Source organism: Carcharodon carcharias, chromosome 3, assembly GCF_017639515.1.
Source record: "Carcharodon carcharias isolate sCarCar2 chromosome 3, sCarCar2.pri, whole genome shotgun sequence".
NCBI classification, from domain to species: domain Eukaryota; kingdom Metazoa; phylum Chordata; class Chondrichthyes; order Lamniformes; family Lamnidae; genus Carcharodon; species Carcharodon carcharias.
Genome location: NC_054469.1, coordinates 108689394 through 108705847, shown reverse-complemented (window position 1 = coordinate 108705847; position 16454 = coordinate 108689394). Strand labels below are relative to the sequence as shown.

At 40.7% G+C, this 16454-nt stretch overlaps 1 protein-coding gene across 1 annotated transcript in view; it reads left to right on the top strand.

Annotated features, from left to right (window-relative positions):
- Nucleotides 1-16454, top strand: part of calcr (calcitonin receptor) — a 403965-nt gene that overhangs the window by 212191 nt on the left and 175320 nt on the right. Inside the window, exons 8-9 of the mRNA XM_041184474.1 lie at nt 11758-11870; nt 12884-12975. Coding sequence (XP_041040408.1) covers nt 11758-11870; nt 12884-12975 — 205 coding nt within the window. The remainder of the gene's footprint in view (nt 1-11757; nt 11871-12883; nt 12976-16454) is intronic.

The window sequence follows — 16454 nt, the reverse complement described above, 5'->3', positions numbered from 1 at the left end:
TATTACACTAAAACTTTATTAAACTTTTTAAATCCCTACATGAAAACTCTTCTTCAGAGTCATAAGGACTCAAAATGTTAACTCTGTCTTTCTCTCCACAGATGCTGCCAGTCAGGCTGAGTTATTTACAGGCTTGGTGGTTCTAAAATCAATTTATCAGAAACAGTAGTATCTACAGGTGTTTTGCAATTGTCTGCCACTAAGTGCAAACACTTTGGTCTGGATTTTGCGGTCCCACCCATGATGATTCCCACCACAGGTAGGACCAGAAAATCCCAGCCCTTGACACGGATTTTCACAATGATGGAGAGCCTCTCTGTATTGGAGAAAATTCAAGAAATGGCCAAAATTTATAAGTCCCACCCCCGAAACCAACATTTCCCATTTTCATGGGGGCAAGATTGGAGTTGATCCAGGGTTTGCGCATGTGCGATTTACCATAATAATTACCAGCTGCCTCCACTGACGTGGGATTTTGGAAGGATAGGAGTATGGAATCCGGAGCATGTGGATTAGAACAGGTTAGAGGTGCCCTAAACTTGGTATTTATGAATAGCCAGGGTATCCCATTGGATAGAGTTCAGAGACATCCTTGGGAGACATAAGGCATGCTTTGGGATTGTTAAAAGTGAACATGATTATGCACTTTTTACGCACAAACTCATTGGAACTGTCAACCTCTAAAAGAGGCATCCAGCTATCAGGAACTATCCTGCTATCCAGGAACAGACCAATGTCCTGGAGATATTCAACTGTCCAGAAGCTGTGCCACTGTCAAGGAAATGTTAAGGCACTGTCCTATTGTCAAATCTGTCCAAGCTATCCAGGACACGCCAAACCTGTCAAAGCTATTCAAAAAGTGTCAAATCTGTCAAAGCTACCTAGGAAGTGTCAAACCTGTCAAGGAACTGTCCAGGTGGTGGGTTGGCATGGAAGAGGTAAGGCCAAAGAATGGTGGGGGGCATGGTTGACATGTGTTGGTACTAAGTTGGTGTGGGGGCCATGGATTGGCATAACTTGGCATGGGTTGGGCATAGGGAGTATGTGTAGGGGCTGAGGAAGGTGAGGTCTGTAGGGATGTATTTTGTATTATTATTTTTTATATATTTAAACACAGTGCCAGGTCACAGAGGCAGGCCTTGCACCCAGCTCATCTCAGGGCCCGGCAGCCTGCAGATTCATTCTGGGGTTGCCTGTCCTGACTCGTGTTTTAGCCTGCTCTACCCGACTGAAAATCCCACCTGCGGGGGGCCATTTTTAAAGGTCGGGTGCACTGAGCCGGGAAATCACCTGACTCTGCGCACCCGACCCGAAGATAACAAACAATAACTAATGACAATAAATAGTCTGAATGAGTTAAGGCTAACTCTTTTTTTTAAAAAGGTAAAGCCTTCGGTCCAAATTATCACCATACTGTTATAAACATTCTTAAATTCTTGAAGCTGCTAAAGTTGCTTGCTGTCTGTAATTACATGGTCCAACTATTTAAAAAACACAAGGTACATAAGATTGATGTGGCTTGGAGCCAAATGAGTTAATTCAGTCCAGATATATCTATCAAATTAGAAATTTAAAATTCATAATCTCCAATATATATAAATTTTCATTCAGCAAACTAGAGTTTGTGTGGTGAGCTAAACTGCTAGCAGAAAGGTTAACTCCCTTCCAGCTTGAAAAAGGGCAGAGCAAAAGTTTGCAAATGGATGTAATGACATCACCACCTTCCCATTTAAAAAATAACCAAGGACAAAGAATGATAGGGTTTCTCTTAAACAAAGAAAACTTTAAACTGCTCTTCTGAATTTCAAGATTTTAGATCCTTTTTTCCTCCAAATTCTCTTTACTTTTTTGACAGTTTGAACTAAGAGCACCTGGGATTATCCCAAACTCAAACTGTTTTCAAATTCCAATTGATATTATTTAAAATAAAAAAAATTCTCTTTCTCTTTGAGAATTATGTTCAGAGTCAAGTTCCCAAATGCTGTTCATAATATATGCTTGAGCAATGATTGTGGCCAGCAACATAATTTAAAATATTCACCATTACACTTCCCTTTTAATCCAGCTCACAATTCTCATTTATTTTAATTCAAAGTGTTGAAACTACTGCCGCAAAATTACAATTTTGGAAAGAAAAGTACATTAAAACTTGAAACACACAAAATCCACACAGGTTCTTTATTGCACACAGACCAGAAGCTTCCCATATTCACACCATTTCCACAGCATCCAACTTTGCTTTCATTCAATCTTGAAATGTAAGTCAAAACAATAAAATAGCATGTTTTTAAAAGAAGGAAAACAAAGAAGATAAATTACATCTGTCACTTTGATTCTTCTTTCTTCAAACACTATAAATAAAACTAAAGCAAAAGTGAATTCTCACAAGAAAACATTTGTTACTGCAAAAAGTTTCAGCTAGTAAACCTAAACAACATTTCGCAGTCTTGGGGTTGGGGGGAGGTTTACAAGAACAATCAAAGCGACAAAGCTCACATTTTCTCTGCTCCCATGTGTCATTACTCATTATCTCCCTAGAAATATGTCTTACTCTCTCTCCATCCCTCTCTTTCTCTTGCCAGAACAAAGCAATTGCTTTAACAACTTAAACATCCAATCTCCTTAATTTATGTTAACTTATCCTTCTCTTCACTTAAAGCAATTTAAAATACAACTATAACAGCCAACAACTTTAAAACAACATACAAAACCAGACTGCAGAGGGTTAATCAATTTAATTCAGTAACGCAGACACTAGACACTGGCTTGCAGACACAAAAGGAAAATCAAACCGGACATTTCAGTAAAATATACAAACAGAAACTTACTCACCCACAAATTTTCCTTTTTACACAGCATTATATCTTCACTGTAAGTCTCTGAACTTACTTTCTCCTAAGCATTTTCTTTAACCCCAAATTTCCTTTTATCTCTTTCACCTCTTCGTACACAAAAAATAGCTACAGCTCCACAACTGATCAGCTTAAATGCTTGGTTGCCCTTTAACTCTATTTGCTCTACTCTGCTCTGAATGAATGTCAAAACACTGTTGAAGAGAACTCTCACCTCAGAGTCTGAACAGGTAGTAAATGCATTCAGTAATACCTTGACATCATCAACATTATGCATCCTGACCAGCTTTTCATGGAAGGTTAAAAAAACACGAAATATTTTCCTCTTTTACTCTGACATTACTCCTCTATTTCTGTACAAATTTTTACCTTGTATTTTAAATGACATCTTATTCCCTGGCCTAGTGGGTCCCTAGCCTTAAGGGTTCCCATCCCCGAATCAGAAAAGTTGATCAGACTAATTGGACCAAGGTTCCACTCAATGTCACAATCACTCATTCAGTTTAAGCCTTTTGTAATGTCTGGCCCCACATTGGCATCACCAAGTTTAATGGTTTTGAGGTATAAAACCATTTTGCTTAAAATATCTAAGTTCAGAATTCTTAACTTACAACAATGAGGTCCTTAGTTGTGCCTGACCTAGCAAGTTATGAATAGCTAGTATTTATGAATCAAGTAGAATTCATTAAGCAAGGTGTAACATATATTTAACAAAAGCAGTGATGAGAAGATCATTGGTTGTTATCCCTCAAGGCCCTAGGATAACTCAGGTGTTGCCAGCACAGGCAATGGCTTTCTTCTTCTGTCTCTAAAGTGATGATATGTTGAACTCAGAAGAATCATACCACAGATGCCATGGTAAAACTGTGTCACTGAAGACTTTAATTTTACAAATTTTATCCCTACTTATGACTGTTCCCCATCCCGTATTTGTAAATAGTCCAAATTAGCCTCTCTCATTGGCTTAGGGTGAGGGTCATCTGGTATCACCCACCTCTGTAACTAGAGTCATATAGACTGAAGATAAATATCCATCTCTTATTCCCAAGGCCCCAGAGATACATTCCATTGTGAACAAATGACTCATTCTTGTAGGTACAGATCAGATACAAACAATGTTACATCCTCTTATCAATAATACAACCCATCATAAACATTCACATCAACATATTTTAACCCAAGTCCCATGGATATTAAAGCCATTAAGAACAGATGTTAATCACAGTTCCTACCATAATGTCAGGAAATTAAGGTTTTTTATCCAATATACAGATGTTCTGCCCAACAGATTTGGTTAATCAATTAAATCTAATAATACACGGTTTTGTTTAAAGATAAAGTATCATACTCAGTTCGAGCTGCTGAGCTCAAACCTTTTAGTTATTTCTTCAAAGCTACAAAGAAGTCCTAAATTGCACAGCGTAATTAAAACAAATATAATTCCTTGAACCCAGATTTACGATACCTTTGAAGTAATTAAGTCATCAACACCATTTCCTCACAAACAGCTGCCTTAACTGCTAATTGTTGCACTAGCAGAAATTCAAACTGAACTGCTTAAAAGGTGGTCAAGATAAAATCCATAAATGTTACTTCAGAGCAACGTATAACCCTAAAAATCAGTAGCATTATCAAAATCTTAAACCTGGTAAATGAATCACAAAACATTAGTATGCAAGTATTTAGGAAGGCAAATGGAATGTTGTTGTTAATTGCAAGGGAAATGAAATATAAAGGTACAGCTATTTTGCTACAGTTGTACAGGGCATTGGTGAGATCACATCTGGAGTACTGTGAAAAGTTTTGGTCTCCTTATTTAAGAATGGATATAAATGTGTTAGAAACAGTTCAGAAAAGGTTCACTTTACGTTAACTCTGTCTTTCTCTCCACAGATGCTGTCACACCTGCTGAGTTTTTCCAGCATTTTTTATTCTTGTTTCAGATTTCCAGCATTCGCAATATTTTGCCTTTATCTTCACTTGAGTGGTCCTTGGGATGGGGTATTATCTTATGAGGCAAGGTTGGATAGGCTGGGCCTATATGCATTGGGGTTTGAAAGTTTGAGAGGTGATCTTACTGTAACATATAAGATCCTGAGTGGAGTTCACAGGGTAGATGCTGAAAGGATGTTTCCCCTTGTGGAAGAGGCTGGAACTAGGGGGTACAGTTAAAAATAAGGGGTCCCCACTTCAGATTGAGATGAGAAGAATGTTTTTCTCTCAGAATCTTTAGAACTCGCTTCACTAGAGGCAGAGTCACTGCATAATTTTAATGCAGAAGTAGATAGGTTCATGACTAACAAGGGCATCAAAGGTTATCGGGGGGTGGACGGAATGTGGTGTTGAGATGTAAGATCAGCCATCTTAGTGAGGTGATACACTTTGGAAGGAGAAATTTGACAAGGAAGTTTTCAATGAACGGCATGGCATTAGGAAGTTCTGAGGAACAAAGGGACCTTGGCGTGTGTGTCCATAGATCTCTGAAGGCGGAGGGGCATGTTAGTAGGGTGGTGAAAAAGGCATATGGGACACTTGCCTTTATCAATCGAGGCATAGATTACAAAAGTAGGGAGGTCATGTTGGAGTTGTACAGAACCTTGGTGAGGCCACAGCTGGAGTACTGTGTGCAGTTCTGGTCGCCACATTATAGGAAGGATGTGATTGCACTGGAGGGGGTGCAGAGGAGATTCACCAGGATGTTGCCTGAGATGAAACATTTAAGTTATGAAGAGAGGTTGGATAGACTTGGGTTGTTTTTGTTGGAGCAGAGAAGACTGAGGGGTGACCTGATCGAGATGTACAAGATTATGAGGGGCATTGTCAGGGTGGATAGAGAGCAGCTGTTCCCCTTAGTTGAAGAGTCAGTCACAAGGGGGCCTAAGTTCAGGGTGAGGGGCAGGAGGTTTAGGGAGGGGATGTGAGGAAAAACTTTTTATCTAGAGGGTGGTGACGGTCTGGAATGCACTGCCAGGGAGGGTGGTGGAGGCAGGTTGCCTCACATCCTTTAAAAAGTACCTGGATGAGCACTTGGCATATCATAACATTCAAGGCTATGGGCCAAGTGCTGGTAGATGGGATTAGGTAGGTAGGTCAGGTGTTTCTCACGTGTCGGTGCAGACCCGATGGACTGAAGGGTCTCTTCTAAACTGTGATTTTGTAATTCTGTGATTATGTGAATGGCAGAGCAGGCTGACGGGGCTGAATGACCTACTTCTCCAGAGAGTGATGGAGGCAGGGTCATTACATAATATTAATGCACAAGTAGATAGATTCATGACTAACGAGGGTGTTGAAGGTTATCAGGAGGTGGGCGGAATGTGGTGTTGAGGCTGCAATCAGATCAGCCATCTTAATGAATAGCGGAGCAGGTTGAAGGGGCTGAATGACCTACTACTGTTCCTAATTTGTATGTTGGCACAAAGCACAAGTCACAGGCGGCCCTACATAATTTTGATGGGAAATCAGCAGAAAGGCCACAAATAAGGGCCAGACTTGGATGCATTGGCCCAGATATTTATGGGGAGTGAGCAATGGAGAGAGAAGTATTCTGGATGGAAAGGCCAGAACTATGGGATTCCCAGTCATTTGCAGAAATAGGATGAATTTTCATTATTTTCATCAGGTTTCCAGCCGAGCAGCCAACATGATTCACTGGCTGCAAGTCTGCTGGACTTGATAACCTATGGCACAAAGCTATAGCCGAGCAACAAAGAGCAAGGAGGAGGTAGGAAGAGATTATGGTGGGAATGGGAGTGGTGGGGGATCATGAAGAAGGGAAAAGAGCTTTTGGGCAGGGGCCGATACTAGTGAGAGTTCACGAGATAGAACATATCACGGGGTGACTTCAAGGAGGGTGAAGCATCATGGAGGTGGTGGGTTGGGGAATCTTGGGGAGGAAAGCAGCTATGTTTTTTGGGCCTGAAGGAAAGACTCCATTTGGCCCATTAGCAGTTCTGTAAATACTTGTAGTGTGCATATAGCTCTTCTAGCCATCTTTTACCTGCTCAGTTTCCCAAGGCCCAGCAAACCTGGCTGGAAAGGATAAAAAAAAGCGTGTAAAAATGGACACGTTGTAATCCTTTACTGACTGACTGATGTTGTAATCCTTTAGTGCCATGACAGAGGATCACAGCTCAAATTACTTACAGGCATATTGAACTTTTTGAGGAAGACATGTGTTTTTTTGAAAAGGACATACAAGCAAAAGCCGGCTGAAATTGCAAAGTGACCACGTGCTTGAAAATTCCTATGTGGATTACACTTGACCGACTAGCCCAGAGAGAATGGAATGCCGCATCTAAAAAAGGTGTCAACACGTACTTCAGATTGAGAAACTTCAAAGCAAGAGATACAATGCAAAAACCTGAAATCTAATCTCTTGTGGCTGTGGAGACAATGGAGACTGATTATCATCTCAGCAAAAACCATCTCCTGTTGAGCTATATCTCAGAATGTGGACATGATCTGAGTTCAACAAAAGCAGATTCTTGGTGAAAGATGTGTTTATTTTTGCTTTCCAGGAATACAGAAGAAAATGGGTTAAAAAGCCAGCTGCAAACCTAACCTTTGTGTGCTAGTTCTGGTGTGCTAGTTCTGGTGTGCTAGTTCTGTTGTGCTAGTTCTGTCTTGCTGGTGTGTGCTGTGAAGGTCACATTTGAAGAACATCAACTCAGCATCCCTGCAGCTTTCAAGTAAAAAAAAAGTCTCTGTCTGTTGCTGGAGGCAAGCCATAGTCAAAAAGGAAACAGGACAATTCCTTCAGCTTACCTGCAGTCTAAGTGCCTGCAAACCAACTGCTCAACTGCCAAAGTCAGCTCTACCGGAATCATCCAACTTCATGGCTACAATGTTTCACCATCTACTCCTCATGGACAAGCCAAAGACTGATGTGTATATATTTTTTAACTTTAATTTTTGGATACAATTTCTCATTTCTAAACTGTGTATATGTGTGTGTTTTTTTTCTTGGCTTTTTATTAACTAATAAACTTCCTCTTCCTTTGACTCAAGAAAGCCTGGTTAAATTGGCTCCTTCTAAAACATAAATACATTTGGACTGGGAAAAGGTATCCATGAGGAGAGAGATCCATTTTAAATTAAGCTTGTTGCGACCAACTGAGGGGGTTGAATAAGGAAGGGGAGCCAGTTCATCCATCCTCACCTGGGAGCATAAGAATTTGGGGTATCTCATCCAGGATCATAATAAATTGGGGGACCTCAGCTGGGGACCAGTCATAACAATATAAACAGAAAGATGTAAGCAGTTTTGGTTCAGGTCTGAAATATTTTGAGTTAGACACTAAAGAGTGAAGACAGAGTGTTAAGTTCTGAGCACACAAATTTAGCTGCTGAATTTAGTTTGCAAATAAAGAGCAAGTGTTTATTCCAACAATGATCTCTGTCCCTCGGTTACTCAGTTACCCTGAATAAAGCGTGCAACCTGGATCCTTTAGCCCATTCAATGAATAGAAGCCCTTGCGGTTGACATAGTTGATCCCTTGTTGCGATGGAGGTCTGAGGACCACGTGAGTGCAGTCAATTGCATCCTACACCTGTGGTAAACCCTAGATTTATGCAAATCAAATTGCTCTTGCATCCTGGCTCTCTTGGTCCCGGGAAAAATGCAGAAAAGTTGTGTGCCCTTGCGAAGATGGCATCCGTGTCTTCATGGATGCATTTGTGGGTGGAGGCTTGTGATATCCCACAGAGGTCACCTGTGGAGCTCTGAAATGAGACACTGGCATAAAAATTGAGCACCGTGGTCACTTTCACATCCACTGGCAGTGGATGCTCTCCATGTCCCCGCGACACCAAATCCTGCAGTAACTGGTAGATGTGATAGACCAGTTCCCGAGACAGACATGCACAGTTTTCAGCAACACTGGTTGTCAGTCATTTGTAGGAATGAAGGTAGCATCTATAGACCCTGGGTCTACCTAGGCGCAGACCAATGACAGCTCGCTGTGGCTTTTCAGCAGCATGTGCAGGAGTCCCAGACGCCCCTTCTTCCTGAGGATGTAGCTAGACCTCTCTGTCACTCTCTTCTCCATTGTCTCCTCTCTCTGTATGCCACCAAGCATACAGCTAGTTTACTGGGCTCTATGCTTTAGATGTGCTCCTTCTGCAGGATGACAGAGAGAGAGATGCATGGGTTAGCATGGGTGTACTAAGAACCTGTCTTGGTTAAGTCTGAAGGCCCCTTAACAAATCCCAGAGAGTGCTGACCACCAATTGAATGGCTGGTGTTTAGAGCGCTGCTTGGCTGCCCGAAACCCCAATCACTTCCACCCCACTCCACCTGACTGAATGGCGGCAAACTTGCCCATTGGACTGAATGCTGTGCTCTTAGCTCAGGTGCGGGCATTCTCCTAACCTGCATAGCATGGCTGCACTGTTTGCTTGAACCAAGAGGGAGACTGGTCCAAATTGGGATGATGACATTGCAAGGGGCTGTGAGCGTCTACACCATTGACTGCTCCACGGCCAGCTTTAGCAAGGAGATTGCACAACATGCCCAGTTGTCCAGCAGTTCTGCAGTCCACTAAAGTGCTCATTAGTTTACGTGAGGCTTGCCATCAATAGGCTGAGCAGATGATTGAAACTGGTTTCACAACATCATGAATCCGATTTCTGGGCCTTCTCGCTATATTGTCCGCTCACGCTGCCAAGCACACTAGACACCAGCGGTATAGACAATTCTGCCCCAAGTGATTAGTCTTCCATTTTCTGATAAGTTCCTGACTTGAGTTTTGGGGCTATAAGTCAAATGAGGGTAGAAGGAAAGCTGAGTTAGGAAGTTCAGTTTAAGGTAAAGGTAACTATGGTTCACTGTACTTTTAATCTCTTTAACATAAATGATTACTTAAGAGAGTGTGTAGTTATTAGTATTTATGTTCTTTGATTTTGTGTAGAAGAATGATTTTGTTTTAAATTGTGAACCTTGTGGCTTCGTTCTTTTAGTAAATACCTGGGTTTTAAGATTCTTAAAATCGTTACAGGTCTCTACTGAGATCATAACAGCTGCTAGAAATGTATTCTAAACAATTACCACTACTAGATCAGCCTTGTTGCTCCTCAAGTCCACTCACCCATCACTCCTGTGCTTCCTGATCTACTCTGGCTCCCAGTCTCCCAATGCCTCAAACTCAAACTTCTTAATCTTGAGTTCAAATCCTTGCATAGCCTCGCTTCTTACTATCTCCATAAAGCTCTCCATCCTTACAGCAATCTGAGAATCTCTGACCAATTGTGCATTCCCCATTCACTTTACCCACTATTTGCAGTTATGGCTATAGCTGTCTTGATCCCACACTTTGGCGTTTTCTTCCTAAACCTCCTTGCCTCTCCACCTCCATGTCCTCCTTTAAGACACTCCTTAAAATCCACTTTTTTAACCAATCTGTTGGACACCCTTCCTTTGACTTCTTTAACTAGATTTTGACTATTGTCTGACTACACTCTTGTGAAGTATCCCTGAACTGTTTTCTATGTTAAACATATTAAATAAATGCAAATTGTTGTTGAAGATTTGCTGATGCAACCAAAAAGACCCTTCTTTCTCCAGTCTGCAATTTCCAGTGTTCATAATTATAGTGATTGGAGGGAGCTTTCCTGATAGTGAGCTGGATTCTACTATATATCACTAACTTTTTTTGAATGAATGCATAATTCAAATAGTACTGGAGAACGTTGACTCATGAGCTAAACTACAGCAGAAAGCTGGTCTTGCATAATAATCCAATTAGATCTTCACGGCTGAGTACATAAATAATTCATACTTGCTGAAAGAGTCTATTATATATATGTTAACTAGGCCAGTGAAGTTAGCTGGTCTGCTGTGCATGATGTTACAGCTAATGCTCTTGGCTTCCTTTTCTACTGCTGCAGAGTTGCCGATAAAAGTTGTGTCAGTATCTATTATTTTATCTATCAAGGCAAATTGGATCTGAATTGCTTTAATTCCTGTTTATTTATTTGCAATTATTAAGGTGGAAAATTTAGAAAAACTGACATCAATAAAACCCATTCTTTTGCTGATACCTTAAGGAGCACATTGTCCCATTGCCCAGCATCCACCATTCCATTTTATAAAGTTAGATGTCCTTTGATTTCTTGATGCTGTAACTGCTGCCACTTTCCCATGGCGAATTAGTGGGGATGAATTAGCTGAGCTCTCTTTTCTGCCATATTTTTCTTCTTTCTGTTGAAACTACCCTTCAATCTCAGGAGGAATTTTTTATCAAAAGAGGACAGCATGCTGTGTCAGTAGTAAATGGATAGTTAAAAGAAGGGCTGGCCCAATTATGTACCATTCTTATGTAGACAGAGTGCACAGCTAATTAGCACTTTCAAGTGTCTTTGATAGAGAAGATGATGCTGTCAATGCAGCAATAAAGGAAGAAGCGATAGGAATAATTGCTGGGATAATAACAATGATAAAAAGGAAGCATTGAAAAGTTTGCTAGTCCTCTAAATAGAGAAGTCATCCGGCCCAGATGGGATGATTCCTAAATTACTGAGAAAAGTTAGAGTGGAAACTCTGGCCGCAGTCCTCTAATTTTCATTAGATTTTGGGAGTGGTGGGTGAGGCAGTGCTTGTGGTGGTGGTAGGTACCAGGGAACTAGAGAGAGCAAAGGTTACATCTCTATTTAAAAAAGTGCAGAGGGGTAAACCTGTCAACTGCAGGCCAGTCAGCCTAACATTAATGGTGGGGAAACTTTTAGCATCAAGTTGCCAACTTGTTGTCATAGTTACAATGCTAAATTCAAATAATTGGATAATTCAATTTTCTTTCTATACGAACAACTTTGGATTATCAGGAGTAGACTCTGTGGTCTAGTTGTGTTTGTTTCTGTTTGTTTGTAAAATGGAATAATTGCTGAAATAGACTTATCTTCTTTCTAGAAAAAGCTACAAAATACTGTGATGAAACTGGGAACTGGTTTAAACATCCGGAAACCAATCGAACTTGGTCCAACTATACATTTTGTAATAAATTCACAGATTATAAAATAAAGGTAGGTCTCACCCACCTTTAACTCAGCCTCCAAGGTCAGAATTTAATGCCCTCCTCCCACCCCTCTGGAGGAGAGTATGGAGATGGGGTGGGTGTTGGGTGTGGGGGGGTGTGGTAGCACTGTGTGATCAGGTGAGAGGGTGCAGGGTGGAAACCCCGCCACATTCTCGCCTCTCCTGATTAAGTCTGGGGTGGCTTTCTTGTCTGGAGGCCAACTGAGGTACTTAAGTGGTCCTGGACCACATTTGCCCAGAATAATGAAATCAACAACAGAGAGATGTTAGCAGACATAGTGCACTTCAGAAGCACTGTGCCAGTTTAGTGTCTGAATGAGGCGAAATGAAGGGGGGGAGGGCAAAATTGACCCTGATAATGTATCCTTTGTTCATTTTGAAACGGTGGTCACTTACCTTTTGGCAAAATTCTGCTCAGCAAGTTTCTTCTGGTTTCTCTTTTTCCATGTCTTTAATACTTTGGCCCCATGTGATTGAGGAAATAATGTAAATCAGCCCCATTATCATCTCAGATTCTTAGTTGGCATCCCTCTATCCATTAGAACCAACAGCTTTTGTTTGCTTCCTTTAAAAGAAAGCTGTGGTATAAAGGTATGACTCCTTTCATTATTAAAATTGAAGTAAAGTTGGCTCTTTAACAAAATTCAAATATAACCTCAAGAATAAAGTAGGTTAACTTGAACAAATGCTCATATGTGATGAGTGCCACAAAGAACATTTAAACATGTTATAGTACTTTGTGAACAAACATTTTGACCCAGTCACTTACATAATATTAAATGTAGATAATGATTCTAGGAAATATCAAGATTTTTGAAAATTATCACACCAATGCAACTTTTTATAATTGTTTCAATTGCATATTTGTAAACTTCAAATTTTCAATGAAATTCAGGAATAATACTTGGAGAATGAATGCTAGATACTTCTTAAAAAGATGTTGGTTCTGCAGTTGCATTGCTTTTCCAATGTAAGTAATGTTATCTTTTGCTCTTACCAGATGGCACGCATCCTTTACTATATGGCTGTTGTGGGTCACACACTGTCAATTATATCACTATTGATTTCCCTGGCTATTTTCTTCTATTTCAAGTAAGTAGATCAACTTTCAGCTCTTCTTTTCTAATCCAAACATGAAGAAGTGTATAACTAATCTCTGCTGATTTACTTTAAATGAAAGGTAAAATTTATAAATTAGTTAAGGCCCATACATGGGTACATAGCCAATGCAGACAAACACTTTGAGGGCTGAGGCTCCCCAGAAATTGGGTTTCATTTCAATCATGTGGGTGAGCGACCCAGCTGCAAGCTACATCCATTCCTGGACAACCTGAGTAGAGCATTCTAGCTCCTGCTGAACTCAAGACAGACCAATTTCCCAGAGAATTTCTAAAACCGGCATTAGGCTCCTCATTAATATATGCAAACATGTTACAGCCTGTTTTATGCATTTGCCCGAACCACCTGAAAAATGGCCCAAATCCATAGCAGGATAGATGTCCTTCAGATGTCCTTAGGACCCAGAATGTTGGTCCCAAAAATTGACCCTTAATACGATGTTCTGTACCCATAAAATCGATGGTTTCAAATAGTCACTTGGTAATACAGAACTTGAGCATTGCTGAAAAAATAGACATGCTGTCAAAGCTTTTCATCTTGCACTCATCTAGACAGACACAAGAAGGTCAAATTTCAAGGAAACAACAATTTATACTACATGAGAAAAGCAGTACTGATTGGTTGACAAGTCAACTCTGATTGGTTGAAATGTTACCATGGCGAATGCACCAGGGAGCTATTATCCCACATGCTTTTGTTTATTCCAAAAAGGTGCAATTTATGCATATTCCTTTTGCCTTTAGAGGATAGGCCCCTACATATGAATATATGTAGCTTCTAGCAAGTGTAAGTGAGCTACATTGCGAGCCAAACTGATAACCTTAAATGGGTTAGTAGTGTTCTTCTTAGTACACTCAGGGTTGTTCAGCAAATTCTGTCCATTCATGGAATCACAACTAGCATTAGACATAATGTTCTCAGTTTTGCAAGCACAGGTTGGTTGAGTATGGTCAGTACTCTGCCCATTGTGTATATCTGAAAGGACGTGCTGTTTGATATGATCTACTAGCCATTGGCATATTCCAGGCATTGCACCTGCACCAAAACTCATATAAAAGTACCGGACCCTGTATCCAGGAAGTTCTGGACCAGACCATTGCCAGATTTAGGGATTTTACGGATTTTGGTTCCTAGACCTAGCATGTACTTATAAAACATTTAAAAATGGCAAATAAAGAATAAAAGGGATTTTTTAAAATTGCTACTCAGGGCACCAGTTTCTGGGCCCTTCCAGATTTTGGGATGCTGGATAAGGAGTCGGGTACCTGTACCACATTACTAATTTTTGTGTTAGGCAGAACATCTTTTTGGCTGATGGCAGCATCCTGTTAATGGAACACACTACTTATGTTGCCACTGCATAGTAGCAGTGTGAAACAGCTGGCTTCACCTGTTGCTTAAATTTTTTGAGATAAATTACCATGGAAGGGTAAAGTAAGGTAGACTGGGCACTTTTCAGATCCAAAAGTGACAGCCGTTGGCCCATTTATGTGTATGCACAATACATAGCAAACAATGATCTGGTTGGGCTAGCCATCATCACACAGAATAGCTTTGATATGTCTTATTTAGGTGTCAAGCTTGCATGGTGAGCAAATGGTTCGGGCCTGATTTACGAAATTGCCAATGAGGCCAATCTTGTATTGAGTTGATCCATAGGAATCCCAATTGGAGTAGTAGAGAACCCTTTAGCAGATTTCTCAATTAACGCATTGAGGAAAGGGGGGAACTTGTTAGACTTCTCCATTTCAAAGGAGAATTTGAGCACGGGATGGAGCACATTATGGTGTGTATGGAAATTCTGACATGCAGGTGCAGATTCAAATATTGCAAAAAATATCATCTACATATCGGAAGTATGCTCGGAGTAGGAGGTTAGGGCTCATTCCTTCGAAAGCACGTTTCTCTTGGAAACCAATGTAAATGTTAACAAGAGCTGAGCCTAGTGGCTAATCCTGGCAACACCAGCTATTTGAGCATATGTGGTGTCATTAAGTTGAATTCAACTGTACTTATAAATTCAATAAAAACAGGTTCAGAATATGGCAGCGCATATAGACTGCCATGGTATAGTCATGCAGCACAAATGCGTATGGCTTCCTTGAGCGGCACATTAGTGAATAGGCTCACATTGAACAAGCACATATAAACATGGCATTACTGTTGATGTGCAAGTCGCTAATAGTCTTTGCGAAAGTGAAGGAATCCTTCACCGTGTATGTGAAATACTCATTAAAAATGGTTGTAGCATCTTAGCCATTTGGACAATTCATATTGTGCAGAACCAGTCATAGATAAGATAGGGCATAATGGGACATCACTTTAGTATGTCTTGGGCAGCCTGTGCATACTTGGATGTAATGAAGATTAATTCTATCATATACACCACAAGGCAGCTCGTTACTCACACAAGTCTAACAAACGTTTTTCTAACTTGCTTTCGGGCAGAGCTATGCTGTTATGTTTGGTGGCAGGTCGTTTGGATACAAATTTGGAATTGAGATTAAGTAAAGTGTGCATTTTGTCAATATAGTCGCACTTTTATTCAATCGATGCAATAAAGTTGGCAAATTTGGTATGAATTTACTGTGGTAATTCACTAGGCTCAGAGATATTTTCAGGGTGTGGCACATTTCTTATTGCTCGAACTTTACTTTTGATAGGATGTAACCCAAGTTTGTTTACACTGTGACCAAAATACTCCAAGAGAGTTTTGAAACATTTCACAGTTGTGTGCCTTCACTTGAACTCCATGCTGTTCCAAAATGTCCTTTTCCAGCCTGTCACCAAGGATCTGCCTGTTTAGAAATGAAATAAATACGTCATCCAAATAGCACACTACCCCCTGAATTCCTTGCAAAATTTGGTTCATCGCCCCTTGGAAAATTCCAGGGACTGAAGAAACACCAAATGACAGCCTGAGAAACTAAAATAGACCTATGGGCAGAATTTTTGGCTTGTTGGGTGGGCGTGCGCGCGAGCCGAATGAGCGTAAAATGTCGCACGATGACATTGGGTGAATGTCCCGACATCAGCACGCACTTGCGCGATATTTCAATTGGCAGGCGCACGCAGGAGATTTCCACTGACAATTAAGTGGCCTTAAGGCCCTTAATGAGCTAATTGATTGGAATTTTTCGCTACCCATCCAACCGTTTGGTTGGTGGGCAGGTGAAAATGCCAAGCAGCCTTTGCATTTTTGGTGAAATCTCATCCATGGGCGGGACGAGGTTTCAACCAGTGTTTAAAAAAAAAAGAATTAAATCTTTTCAAACTCATTTCTAACATGTCCCTGCTCACGTGACAGAGCTACATGAGGGGACGTCTTTTTAACATTTCTAATTTCTTTATTTTTTATTTTTAAAATCTTCAGATCTCTGAGGCAGTTCTTAATTGGCCAGCCAGCATGAAGTCGCGGTCAGGGCTCGATCACCGGCAGTTCCCGGCCGCTC